General features: G+C 40.1%; 1 protein-coding gene across 1 annotated transcript in view; it reads right to left on the minus strand.

Moving 5' to 3' along the window:
• GPC6 (glypican 6) overlaps positions 1–15,246 on the minus strand; it is a 934,808-nt gene that overhangs the window by 387,225 nt on the left and 532,337 nt on the right. The window contains 1 exon segment of the mRNA XM_032226094.1: positions 14,316–14,325. Within this exon segment, the coding sequence (XP_032081985.1) occupies positions 14,316–14,325 (10 nt within the window).

A 15,246-nucleotide genomic window follows, 5' to 3' on the forward strand; every position in this document is an offset into this window, starting at 1 on the left:
TTTCACAGCAAGCATTAGGAATATTAAAGACGACTACCCAGAGAAGGATATAAACAGATTTTTATGTAGATAGGAGTTGGCTGAGGAAGGATGGAGAAGATAAAGGCAAGAGAAGGAACTAAATATTAAAGGATCAGTGAGAGAAAACACAAGTTGAAATTAATTTGATCCCTTTAGGGCAGGGATGTTAAAGACAGGTCATCACGTCATTCTCATATGACATATTACAACTTTTCCCCCCTTTGCTAAACCGGGCGTGGATGTGGCCAGCACATGATGCATCCAGCTTGCGGGCCACAAGTTTGACACCCCTACTGTAGGGTGTTACAAAAGAGATGATATCACATGGCTACACAATTTAGATGAGATCTGGGTAAGTATTTCAAGGAAAAACAGATAAAACAGGGCATCTGAAAAGACGCTCTTCTTCCCCCTCCTCTCTGATAATTATTGGCTATTTAAACAAAAGGAAGGTTAATGCTTAAGAGTCATGGTACAAAATAGGGAGAATCAGGTATGAAGACCATTCAGGTGTTCAGGAATGAATGCTCCTAATTTCACTAATGCGTCTTGGATCTGATTCATTTCAGAAGGAAGTATGTATGTTATTGTCAATGTTCTATGGAAGGAACTGATTATTTGTTGATTATGTGCCATCAAGTCAGTGTGAATGCTCCATGACTAACACATACAGGTGGTCCTCGACTTACAATAGTTTCTTTACTGACCAGTAAATTTAGGTCACCTGACTAGTGCTTCTGTAGTTTGCCCTTTTGTTCTCTGGAAATCCATTCCTACTCCCACACCATCCAAAGGGTGCTCATCCCAAATTGTATAGCTAAAAGTCTGTAGAAATTCTCAGTCATCCAGGTCATGGTAATCATTCAAATGACCAGCTGTCTGCAAGGAATATAAATGCTTCCATTCCCCTCTATCCTGACCGAACTGAAGAAGCTTCTTGGATGAGAAGGGAAACGTCTTCAAAGGGAAAAACAACAACCAAGAAAGTCCAGTTGAAAAAGCATCTTTGGGACATCCATGACCCGGATGACTAAGAATCTTTACAGACTCATTGCCTGCAAACTTCTGATCTTTGTACACACAGATACATCCTGACACCTGAACATCTTTTACAAGGTCTTTAGCAAATGCTAGTCTGCAGTGTATTTTTTGACAGCTGCTTCCATTACTGTCGTAAAAGGCAGATGTTATTCGCCACTTCATTATCATCATTATCAGTTCTATGGCTGGTGGTTGTACCTCTTCCCATTAATAGCTTGTTCTTCTTTAAATTTATATTCCCACTTTTTCACTGTTTCACTCCTTGACTTTCATTACTAGAATTCCCGGATAATTTGCATTTTCAGCTGTCAGAGCAGTGTCATCAGCACAGCACAAGTTATTGATCTTTCTTCCTCCAATTTTAAAACCAGCCACCTTCTTCCAATCCAGCCCCCTCCTCCCCCACTTAATACTTATTTTGCACATAGATGGAATAAATAAGGAGAGCATATACAGCCTTGTCTCACTCCTTTGCCAATCTGGATATAGACCATTTCATTCTGTTGTGTTTCTACTATGGCTTCCTGACCTATCTAAAAACTTCACATGAGGATAATGAGATGTTTTGGGTTTCCCTAAATTTCTTAAGGACATTCCACATCTCAATATGGTTGACATAGCAAAAACAGTTTCTATAGACCATAAAGCACAGGTAGATTTCTTGTTGGCTTTCTCAATTGTCCATTGTGCATCAGCCATCATGTCTCTTGATCCTCGGCCTTTTCTATAACCAGATTTTTCTTTTCTTTTCCAAGCACAGTAAGTATTGCTTTGACTTGGCAGAAATGGATAAGTTCTGCTTCATTTCTGTTTCCCATATGACATACAAGGAAAACTATGTTTTCGTCCTTACCGTTTCCTCTTGTAGGAATAAAAATACACACCTGACATCTGGCTCACCCCTTTCATAGGCAAAAGCCTCCCCCAATCCACAAACATAGAATCATAGGGCTAGAAGAGACTTGGAGGTCTTCTAGTCCAACCCACTACTCAAGGCAGAAGTCCTCATACCATCTTGGACAAATGATTGTCCAATCTTTTCTTGAAAATCTCCAGTGATGGAGCATTCATAACTCCAGGAAGCAAGCTGTTCTGTTGATTAATTATTCTCACTGCCAGGAAAACTCCTCTTATTTCCAGGTCAAATCTCCTTCTGATGAGCTTCTACCCATTACTTCTTGTCCTGCCCTCAAGTGCCGTGGCAAATAAATTGACGCCCTCTTCCCCATGACAGTCCTTTAACTATGGGAAGACTGCTATCATGTCTCCTCTGAGCTTTACTTCATAAGGCTAAACAAACCTAGTTCCTTTAGCTAGCAATAGCAATAGCAGTTAGACTTATATACAGCTTCATAGGGCTTTCAGCCCTCTCTAAGCGGTTTACAGAGTCAGCATATTGCCCCCACAGTCTGGGTCCTCATTTCACCCACCTCGGAAGGATGGAAGGCTGAGTCAACCTTGAGCCGGTGAGATTTGAACCGCTGAACTGCAGATAGTAGTCAGCTGAAGTGGCCTGCAGTACTGCACCCTAACCACTGTGCCACCTCGGCTTGTTCAGCTGTTCATTATATGATTTAGTCTCCAGATGCCTTATGATATTTGTTGCTCTTCTCTGCACTCTTTCTAGGGCCTCAGCATGTTCTTTTGTATTGTGGTATCCCTAATTGGATATAGTATTCCAAATTGGCCTTATTATGCAATATAGAGTAATATTATCACCTCTCGTGATCTTAATGCTATTTGTCTCTTGATGAAGCCTAGAAATGCACTGGCTTTTAGAACTGAAGCACACTGATGACTTATACTTAAGTGGGAATCACCAGGACACAACTGTCGATCATTCTGCCAGTTATTGCTGTTGACCCTGATACCTCCTATTCTATAACTATTCGTTTGGTGTTTCCTGCCTAAATATAAAATCTCATTTTTCTCATCACTGAACTGCATCTTGTTCAAAAGGGCCCAGTCTTCAAGTCTGGCAAGAGATTTCTAGATCTTGACTCCATCTTCTAAAGTGTTGGCAATTCCCCCAGCTTGGTGTTGTCAGCAGAGTTGATGGGTTCCCCTTTTATTCTCTCATCTAGATAATTTATGAAGATGTTGAATGTGCTAAGCTGTGGAATTCATAGCACAAGGAGGGGATAATGAACTACAGATATCCAGACTGAGGTTCAGATTCAAGGATCTAAGATCATAGGTGACTTAGGACATAATAAGCTGTTTGGGGTTATCCTGACAGATTCTTTCACATGGGGATTTACTACTCTACTCAGATTTCAGGAGGCTGGCTGCTCTACCCTTGGCTCTATGAGAGATAACCAAGTTGTAAAAAAAAACAGATCTAAGACCTGCATTTATAGTGACAAATTATGCCTCGCATAAATGCTGTTACCAGAAGGACATAATGTAAAGTGAAGTTATCAGGAAAGGTGCTTCCTATTTGTATCATTGATTTTTACCACACCAAACTTTGACCACATCAAGGGCAGCGGTGGGTTCCAGATTCTGTTCCAACCAGTACTGTTGGAATGGCCCCGGCATCACCCACATGGATGCGTGCGGTGTATGCATGCATCGTACTTGCCTGAGATGCTTCTGCAAGCCTCCATGATGCTCCAGCTGCTCGGCGGAGTGTCACGCAGGTGCTGTATGCACCATGTGTGTGCACAGAAGCGCCAAAGGCTTAAAGCACAGGTAAGAAGCGTGGGCTGGCAGGTGCGCCCTATGGAGCACCGTACCGGAATGGTACCGGTGCTCTGGCCAGAATCTGGTACACCCGTCCGTACCAGGGCGTACCACCTGCAACCCATCACTTATATGTGTGTGTGTGTGTGTGTGTGTGTGTGTGTGTGTGTGTGTGTGTATGTAGTTGGAAGTTTCAAATGTTGTCAGTAGGTTGCTTCTGAAATCACAAATCTTGAATGACCCATGAAAGCACATAGAAATTGCATGTGGGATCCTAAACAAACAAGGGACCTGAGAAATTGAATAAATCAGACATATGCTAAATCAGTATTATTTATGGTGTCAAAAGAGCGGGAACAACCTTGGAAGTGCAAATTCCAGACAAAACCATTTCTTTAAAAGCAGAATGGTGAACAGATTGTTCTAGTACTTGTCATAGTTTTTTGAACTGGACTTTGAGGAGCATGGGTACACCAGAAAAGGAATCCTCTTCCATGTTTCATCACTGACAGCTGGAGGAAAACTATTACAGCCTACCAAGTTGAAGAACCTCCTATATTTAGGGACTTCTCACTGTCTAAGATGAAATACAAGGGCTGCTATGTACTTTTGGTTATTGGTAAAAGGGAGCCTGGAAGTCCTACTTAAGTTTCTTTGGGAGCCTGTAGTCTATTGTTAGAAAGGCAATCTGCTCTATTCATAACTCAGGTAAAACAGGTGAAAAGGTCAGGACCCTAGCAATGGTAATTTCACGGACACCCCACTTAGATGATTAATGGAACCCAGTCATTAAAGCAGTTAAACCCACTGAGAAAAAAAGGGTCTTAGCTAGAGGTCAAACTCTGACTTCCACTTTCACCAACTCACCCTCCAAATACATCCTTCCCCTTTTAAAACAGCTGGAAGTTGAAATAAACTGTAGAACAAAAAAAACCCACCTCGATTGTGGCCAAATTATAGAGGGCTCAGCCAAGTACCACAAAGGAGCTGACCAGCTTCAAACAATCGAAGGCTCTTATTTTGATTATGAAAACTTGTAGAACTGCTCACTTGAGTGGCCAACTATGTATCAGGGGTGTAATTTTAGCCTCTTGGCAAAATCCAGATTAACAGTTTGGATAATTTATTTCCTGCTAATCCTCCTTTCATTTAGCGAAGAGGGAGGTAAATCAATAAATAAAACGACAAGTCTCGCTGCTTCAGTCTTCAACAGTCTACTTCCTAACTAGCCTGCCCTGTTTCTTCCCTGACAGTATTGGAAGTTAAGGGAGTTGCATTATGGGAGTTCACATGCAGACGATGGCATTTTAAGATGAGCTAAATCACCTATACATACACAGTTTGGTCAATGAACACAGACCCCGTGAATGGTACATTTTTCTTCCTTAATGCTATGCCTTGTCAAAAACATATGCTTTAAGGCAGGGGTGTCAAACTCAGGGCCCATGGAGTGCTTAAATCTGGCCTGCAGGGCTGGCCTGGAAATAGCAAAGGATTGGCCCCTGGTGCCTCTGGCAGCCAAAATGGGGCCCAGGGAGCTATGTGCAACTGCGCCGTGCCCTGTTTTCAGCCTGGGCAGCCTCCTTCAGCACTTTGCCAGCCAAACAGAGTGCAGGGGTCCTGCGCGTGACTACACTGCCCTGTTTTGGCTCGAAAAGTGATGCAGGAGGCATCCGCCCCATCTCTTCCCCTTGCCGGCTGGCCTGTGGAGAATTACAATATTGATCCAGCCCTCGAAGCAATCTAGTTTGACACCCCTGCTTTAATATATCCTTCCCTGTCATAAGATTCACATCAGTGGTGGGATTCAAAATTTTTTACTACTGGTTCTGTGGGTGTTGCTTGGTGGGTGTGGCAGGGGAAGGATACTGTAAAATCTCCATTCCCACCCCACTCCAGGGGAAGGTTACTGAAATCCTCATTCCCAGAAGGTAGAGAATAGATAGGGGCATGGCTAGTCAGAGGTGGTATATACCAGTACTCAAAATTTCCGCTATCAGTTCTCCAGAACTGGTTAGAACCTGCTGAGTACCACCTCTGACCCACATTATGAAAATATGCAATGTATCTTTGAAAGGATAGGACTGCAGGAGTCATGGTGGGTAATTCATGTTCTCCATTTAATCTGAATTACCACCTCAATAGATTGCTCCATTTGTAGGACATTAAATAATTTATATAGGAAGCACATAACAGAAAATGGCAGCAGCCTCTGGAGAGGGTAAATAATACATTACTTGGCTGTTGTATATGCCTGTCTGTGTCCTTGTTTACTGAATAACTGAATGGAAGCCGGTGAGGTACACCTTTCCAAATTAAGGCATCCATACAAATAAAGGGCACTGTCATAACAGAATAGATTATGCCAGTTCAGGTTTACTCCCTAAATGATGGGGCAAAATCATAATGAAAAGTTTCCCTCTAGTTTATCCTCTTTCCCTTGAAAAGTATCTCAAAATCATCACACTCAAGCAAATAAAATTCTGCAAGCTATTTACTAAAAATACATGGAAGAAAACACTCTAGAAGGAACTTGTTTTTGACTAAACAATTTTGCCTGCAGCAACAACATCATATGCTGTTTGCTTTAAGATAGGAAGCTCTAAAAAGTCACAGCTAGCAAATCTTTGAATTAGCAGGCAGAACCCAATATGTTAAGGAACTGGCAATATTGTTTGGTTTCAGATGAAACAAGATAAAGAATTCCAGAGCAACTGAAAACTCTTCAGTGCACGTAGATCTGTTTACACAAACAGCACAAGAAAATGGTCGGCCTTTTTTTAACCACCACGGGCAAATACACTGTTTTAATATTCATTAAATCTCTCAGTTTTAATACCCCCAACTCTAGTCTGTCTCAATTTCTGTCATTCTATTAATTCACTGAATGTTTTTTTTTCCACGCAACTTTCCAAAGTACTGCTGGGGAAATGTTCCCCAGAGGCCTGAGAGAAAAATGGCTGGAGTGTATTCGAAGAATATATACTCACAGCAAAGTTACTCAAAGTGAGGCCACCTCATTCTCTGTCATCCCTTTCTTCTTTTGCCCTCAATCGTTCCAGCATTAGCTTTTCTCCAGTGAGTCCTTCCTTCTCATTAGGTGGCCAAAGTATTTGAGTTTCATCTTCAGGATCTGGCCTTCTAAAGAACAGTCAAAACTATTTATATGTATATGTTTACATGTTTGACATGTACATGTTTACATGTATGACATGTACATGTTTACATGTGTGACATGTACATGTTTACATGTGTGACATGTACATATTTACATGTGTGACATGTACATGTTTACATGTTTGACATGTACATGTTTACATGTTTGCCATGTAGGAAAAGAAAAACCAAAGTCACAAGTACAGAATTACAGTGGCCAAATGATTCCATTTGAAAGTATGAAGTATGAAAGAAGTAAGAAGTATGAACACAGGAAAATTGAGCATAGTGAAAAATGAAGTTGGCCAACTACACAGTGACATCTTAACAATGGCATCACAACCTTTAACTTATTTACTGTATTTCTTTAATACTCATGCTGCCCATTCTACTCTGCAAAGCGACTACACATTTTGGAGGTTTATTGCCATTCAAGGCCAATGCTTGGGAGAAGAAGCTAGACCTTCACAGAAGGGTAAGTAATGGAGGTCTTCCAAAAATGAAGAGGTCTGACTGGATGCCGGTACTTAAGAGAAACAACTTTCTAATTACATACTCAATATATAATAATACTAAGTACACCAATACATTTAAGCCTCCTGGGAAAAATTGAAGGCAAATGAGGTCCAGGCAGAAGAAGAACATCATGGCTTCAAAATCTAAGGGACTGGTTTAGACAGAACTCAGCAGAATTTTCTTGTGCAGCTTTTGATAAAAATAGGATGATGGATATGGAAGAAGAAAAAGGAGGAGGAGGGGAAGAGGAGGAGGAGGAGGAGGAAGAGGAGGAGGAGGAGGAGGAGGAGGAGGAAGAAGAAGAAGAAGAAGAAGAAGAAGAAGAAGAAGAAGAAGAAGAAGAAGAAGAAGAAGAAGAAGAAGAAGAAGAAGAAGAAGAAGAAGAAATAATAATAATAATACACCAAGATTTAGGGCTTAGATTTAGGGAAAAGGGATAAGCAAAACCGAAATCATGCAATCATTTCACATATACATTGAATTCCATGTGCCATTATGGTGCCTTTATAAAATAAAATATTTTTTTACATCTCTTCATATTAAATACCACTGAAATCAAATCATTTTTTACACATTAATGATCCAAATTAAATAAGACTTTCAAAATCAAATATAGTCTACAAAATATAGACATACAAAAGTAACGTAAAAAAATGTGCGGTCACAATTGCACTGTTTTGCTGTCAGCAATGTGAGCTTGGCATCCTGAACAAACTTTGAAGCACCAAGTGTTACCTTATCTGCCAATAAAAATTGAACATAACATTCTTCAGCCCGTCCTGAAAAAAATACAGTATTTTTTATAATACAGAATAATTTATAGTTTACTATAATTTTTTTTTACTCCTGCATTGTTTGGTGTTGGTTCCATATAATTTAAAAATATGTTAATTTAGGATAAAAGTAATTAGCATCTAGTAGATGGCTATGTTGCTTATTCCTTTTCATGCTCTAGATCCCCTCCCCCCCCCGCAATGCTCTATCAAGAATCTGTGGATTGTTGTGAAGCTCCAGAATCTGCTGAAGCACAAATTATCGACAGCAGTTTTCTAACCAAGGACCTTCAGGTTCTGGAGTTTCTCCTCCAAGATTGGTTCCCTGAAGACCAATATTTCTCTGCATTCTTATTATTCCCTTTTCTCTATTATTCTTCAGTCATGATTTCCAACATGCTCTTGACCTGTTTCTTGATGCTCTGCTGGTCCTGAGAACTGCCTAAGGCAGCAACCTCATAGTTCCTGGCTCCTTCCTTTTCTGCCTAAGGCCTATCCCAGGCAAGCTGGTTTTCTGACAGTTTTGCTAATTAAATCATCTAGTGTAAAAGATGTGTCAATCGTCTATCATTTTTGTAGTAGTTTAAGAGAAAAGGCCTTTGCGTCCCCTCACTCAATTAAGAGACATGTGCACAGGTCATTTTTGGTTTGCCTTCTGGTGCATAGGAAACTATATTATCAAGGTACCCATGCATAAGCAATACAGTATGTCTATTCATTCTATTAATTGATCCATCTTCCTCCTAAAGGAAAGCTCTGTGCAGTGCCCATTGTAATGCCTGCACATGAGTCACAGTGGGAAGATCTGGCATTATAGATGTGCTAATTAGCAGATTCTTTTTTTAAGTGGCTTCCGTGCTTGTTTTAATCCAATAAGTTATGGGTCATTTTCTTTTCTTTATCAAAAAATGTAGTAATCAATTTAAATGATTAAGGTTCCAAGAATCTTTGGAAGGGGAACACAAGCCCGACATCCTATCCCTGCCCAACATCTACTGCTGCACAACACAAACAGATTTTTCCATTTGTTTTGTTACTTATAGCTAAATGTATGTTTTGGGGTCTATTAAAAGTGCAGGATGGACCTGCTTTGAAATAACAAGGCACAGGTGTTCTTTTTAAATCCCCATCCCACATTTGGCTTGACAACACGTTTCATTTTAGCAGCTTGTTGTTATGGCTGCAAGTAATTAACGTCTATGAAATAAACGTGATAAACAATCCCAGAGCTTTTATGAATTAAAGGCAGCAAGGTAAGTGAAGGAAAGAAAGATCCCAACTTATATAATAAAGAAATAATGATGTATACACAGGAATCCTCCTTGGTTTGCATATTACAAAACATTTTATTAAGCACATTGTTCATAAACCAACTTGATTGTTCTTAATAACATGTCAAATTTAGGCAAATAGCAAAAGCAGTTAGACTTATATACCATTTCACACTGCTTCACAGCCCTTTCCCAAGTCAGCATGTTGCCCCCAACAATCTGGGTCCTCATTTTACAGATCTCAGAAGGATGGAAGGCTGAGTTAACCTTGAACTGATGAGATTTGAACTGCCAAACCTCTGGCAGTCGGCAATCATCAGAAGTATTCTCCAGTCTAGCCCTGAAATTGCTTGATGATCTTTCATGGAATACTAGTCAGACTCATCCATTTAAATTCAGTTTCATATTTTATAGCTGCACAGAGGCAGCAGTAGCTACAATGATGGAAGATCTTCAGGGGGAGCACAATAATTTGTCTTTGTGTTTTTGTTTGATATTTCAGTGGCTCTTGATGAGCCATAGTAGTGCAGTGGTTAGAATGGTTAGTACTGCAGGCTAATTCTGCTGACTGCTGGCTGTCTGAAATTTGCCAGTTCATATCTCACCAAGCTCAAGGTTGACTCAGCCTTCTATCTTTCTGGGGTGGGTAAAATGAGGACCCAGATTGTTAGGGGCAATAGGCTGACACTTAGGGCTCTAATAGCACTGTGAAGCAGTATATAAGTCTAAATCCTATTGCTATTGATGTCACTGAACAAGGCCTGAATTTGACATCGTTGAACCAGAAAATTGATGTGACTTTGTTGTGGTCCCATTTATTTTGATGGTAATTTTGAATCAAAGTATAGGGGAGATATTGTTCTACTACCTGAAGCTGCCCTATACAATTATCAGGAATCTTGGGCTGGGTGTAACTTTTATGTAGATTATTCCTTGGTTCATTCCTTCTTTTCTCCCTCATCAGATAAGCAGAGTCCTTTGGTTGCTCATGCCTGGAGTGGATTGTGGACAGGATGATGTGGGACACAGGAAGGGGTGTGTCCTGTGGGGAAGGCAAGTGTATGGCACATGTGGAGGCTCAAGGAGGGCAAAAAATGGGCCTACCAGAGGTTTTGGAAGTTTGGGAAGGCTGGAGGCTGGAAATGGGCCATTTCCCGCCTCCAGAGCCTGGGGAGGCCATTTTCGTTCTCCTGGAAGCTCAAGGAAAGCCACCGGAGTCTGGGGAGGGCAAAAATCCCCCCCCCATGGTGCAGGAGGCTGATTAGGCCACACCCACCATGGCCACACCCACCTAGCAACCAGGCAGAGAATCCCTTGCTAAAATTTTTGAAGCTCACCACTGGACACAGGTCAAAAAATTAAACTGAGACAAGTTGGAGAATTCAAAGTTGGGAGATATCTTGAGAGATGAAATGTTTGGGTTCTTCTCAGTCTAAATAGGGATTTTTTTCCCCTCTGAAATGAGAAAAAACGGACTGGAGTAAGTCCACAGTTGGGTGCTCTTTTAATATGGACTGTTTTAAATACTTGGCTCAGCTGATGGTTCAGAGTGCTTACTTTAAAAATGTCTATGGAGATTTTCAACCATCCAAACTATGATGGTGCTAAGATGCTTTTTCAAAAGGGAACTGGACTTTCTTGGTTTTTTTCCTTGAAAATATTTCGTTTGTCATCCAAGAAGCTTCTTCGGTTCTTGGATGAGAAGAGAAACATTTTCAAGGGGAAAAAAACCCCAAGTATATTTAAATTTTAAATTGTGTCCTTTTTGGAAAGGTCTATATTGATTATCATTGCCTATGCACTGGGTACCACAAGTTTAAATTACAGTAACACAGTGAGATATGGGAATATTGTTGAAGGAACTCTAAAATTGCAAATGGGCCAGAACATTACACACAGGCGTTTGTTGGTTGCATCCAAAGTGGAAAATATGACACCTGTCTTAACTAAGTTGCTTTGATTATGAACAGATTCACCAGTTAAACAAGAGGTGATTGTTATTTTGTATGAATTCCTACATGGCTTGGTTCTTACTGTCTACTTAAAGGAACAATTGCCACCATATATTGCACTTCAGGAGCTATGACCACATGGTAGTTCATTTGTCTATTGTGCACTGCAACTCTGGGATTTTTGAATACTCTTCCTACAAAGTTCTTCCTCAGTAGTTTCAAAAATAAATAGAAACTATATCTCTTTACTTTAGTCTAGCTTTTTTCAAGCCATGGGTCACCACCTAGAAGAGAGTCATGGGAGAGCCGAAGGAGAGTCTCTAGGGAGCCTTCCTTTGAAGTATTTTTTGAGCATGATTTCCAGTTTGAAGCAAGTACATCTTGAATGTAAAGCAGTATTTAAGGGTTCCAAAGCCATCAAAAGGGTACTTATTTTGTTTTATTCTTTCACACATTGAGATAATCATAACCAGAGGGCACAAGGCTTATTGACTTATTGACCTATTTTTGTCACCAAAGGATAGGCTCTGTCAGGAATAGGCTCTGTCAAGAATAGACAATATACAAAGGTGATAGGTAAACTAATATGTAAATTGAATAAGTATTCAATCTCAAACATGTATGGGAAGGTGTTGCTATCTGTAACAGCATTGCCAAAAAGGCATTAAGAGTTGTTAACCTTATTTTGCAAAACTTCTTCTCCGGTAACATTGTACTGCTAACTAGGGCATACAAAACCTTTGCCAGACCAATTCTCAAATACAGCTCGTCTGCCTGGAACCCACACTGTATATCAGACATTAATACTATTGAGTGGGTCCAGAGGTATTTCACTGGGCTTGGACAATCTGGAACTGTGCCTCCTATGGTCGGACTTATGCATAGTACACAAAATTGTCTGCTACAACATCCTACCTGTCAATGATTTCTTCACCTTCAGCCTCAATAATACACGGGCAAACAATAGATACAAACTCAAGGTAAACCGCTCCAAACTCGATTGCAGAAAATACGACTTCAGCAACAGAGGGGTCAACACCTGGATGCTCTACCCAATTCCCTTGTTACATCTTCTAACCCTTACAGCTTCAACCTTAAGCTGTCTACGGTGGATCTCACCCCATTCCTAAGAGGTCCTTAAAGGGGGTGTGCATAAGAGCACCAGCATGCCTACCGTCTCTATTTTACTCTCCACATTCATCTGCATCTACAGATAAATGTACTTCCTTTGTTCATGTTTATGTTCATACTTATATCTGTTACCTTGTACTTGTTTGACAAATAAATAAATCTGTAAACAGAAGTTTCATTAAGGCAGTAATCACAAATACTTTCTTTTTTCTTAAAATACTCTTAAGCTGGGATTGTTCTATAACAAAGGAACAAAATACTAAACTGGGTAAAACTCTCTTTAAAAGAAATGGCTCATTAAACAATTTAAATATTTAAAATATGCCATTTCTTGGTTCTAAATTAAAGGGTTAAGACTAAGAAAACTATAGCCTACATTTTTATGTATAACATGCAGTTAACATTGAATCTGTGTATAAATATATAAATAGAAGTTTCATTTAACTATTCCAAACTGCACATAGTAATTTTACACAGGGTGGTTTTCCTTCTTTGAGATTAAGAAGTTTTTTGCTGCCAGTAACTAAGGAACATGTATATATGTCCCCACAAATCCCTTCCTGCAAATGAAATCCTGGCTGAAAACAGTGGATTGATTAGATTGATAGGTTGGTTAGGGTAGAGGCATCTCTAGGCTTTGTGATCTTTCAGCTTGCAAAAGTTTAAGAGAAATGATGCCGAGATTGAGGAGAAGGGGAACATTATATAAGGGCTGATATTTTGAAATTAAATTGATTCAGGAATCAGCTGAGCCTTGTCTTTCTTTATGAGGGATGATATAGTTATTTGATGCAATGCTGTAGATCGGGGGGAGGGGGTGTAACTTAAGGCCCACGGGAATATCCTGGAAACAGTGAGAGACCATCCCATGGAGCTCAGGAGTGCTGCGTGTGGCCCTCCCAAGCTCTGTGTGTGGCCCTCCCAAGCTCTGTTTTCGCTGGAAGAGGGTTGCAGAAGACCATCACAGAAACAGAGCTCAGGAGCCCGTTTTTTGCTGGCAGAGCGCTTGGGCCACCACAGCTGCCCCTGACACAAGTGATGTCGAGCTGGCCATGTCTACCATGGCCACACCCACCCAGCCCCCAAGGTCAAACACAACGCTGATGCAGCCCTCAATGAAATAGAGTTTGATATCCCTGCTTTAGATGGTTCACTCATCAAGGAGAATTGAAAGACTCAAAAAAGCATACACCCCAACCACCATTTCTGTTTGTGTGAATGGTCAGACAAGCACATGTGCAAGCGAACTGAGCATAAAAGCACTGCAGGAATTGTGTTACATGGCCAGGAGAGGAAAACCAGATGTTTCATGCTGTTTTCAGGCAGTGTTTCTTAACCGTGGCAACTTTTACACAGACAGACTTTGAGTTCTGGAACTCCCCAGTTGAGAAATGCTGCTTTAAGGAAAAAAGATGAATAAATCCCATCAATTCTTTTCAAATAGGTTCTCTGCATTATGTTTTTCAGTCATTTCAACTACTATAAGTAGGAGCGTCTCCATCTGTAACACTACCCTAATGTAACACTCTTAAGCTTTTGATTTATTGCTCTTGTAAATAAAAGGTCACATACCATATTCGGAGGCAACTCAAAAATTGCTGCTTTCAGGAGACTCACCAGGGCTAAGAACATAAATATAGCTTCTAAGCCTTTAAACAAAGGGGGATATGAATTGGTAGAAAAGCCTGGGAATACCAATGAGCTGAAGGCACATTAAGGCATCAATGGGTGAAATATAGAAGGAAGTTTGTCTCACTGTTTCTTAACACTTTTGAAAGTCTTTGACAATGACAGAATATTGAAAGATGTCAGGTTCCTTTATATTTGAAATTGTGGCCTTGTTTTGGAACAGTTTACCAGTCTTACTTATGCTTTGGTGAGTAAATTATGGCTTCTAGAATAATTTAGTAGTTCCACAATTCATTCCTGATTCCAATGTACTTGATCCTAAACACAAGGTGAAAAGTTGACTGAGGATGTGGCTGAAATATGAACCAGTAAGGAACAATGTATATATGTATGCGTGTGTGTGTGTGCGCGCGCGCATGCGTATGTGTCTACATTCATATATAGATATGTGTGTGTGTGTGTATGTATGCATATATGTATATATGTATATATGTATATATGTATATATGTATATATGTATATATGTATATATGTATATATGTATATATGTATATATGTATATATGTATATATGTATATATGTATATATGTATATATGCAAGCATGCATGCATGCATGCATGTATAGTATAAGTATAAGTATACAGTAAGTATAATCTTTATTGTCATTGTACTTAAATACAACGAAATTGGGTGTTATGTCAAAGCACCTGGTATGCCCAAATATGGGAGGGAGCATATTGCTTCCCTTTAAGGGAGGAGAGCTTGTGGCTTAGAGGCTAATACAACTGCTTAACATGTAAAAACAGCCCAGGTTCAAATCCCAGTAAGGGTATGGCTAGCTGATGACAGCTAAATAGCTTGAAATAGATCTATACCAGTCTCCCTTTATTTATTTATAGCAAAATGCAACACAAAAATGTTTTTTTTTCCTGGAAGGCTCCTAGGAAAGGCAAAAGGGATCATTTCCTTGGCTCAGCTGATAAGGGAGGAGAGCTTGTGGCTTAGAGGCTAATACCACTGCCTTATATGTAAAAACAGCTCAGGTTCGAATCCCAGTAAGGGTATGGCTA

The sequence above is a fragment of the Thamnophis elegans genome, chromosome 11 (assembly GCF_009769535.1).
Source record: "Thamnophis elegans isolate rThaEle1 chromosome 11, rThaEle1.pri, whole genome shotgun sequence".
NCBI classification, from domain to species: Eukaryota; Metazoa; Chordata; class Lepidosauria; order Squamata; family Colubridae; genus Thamnophis; species Thamnophis elegans.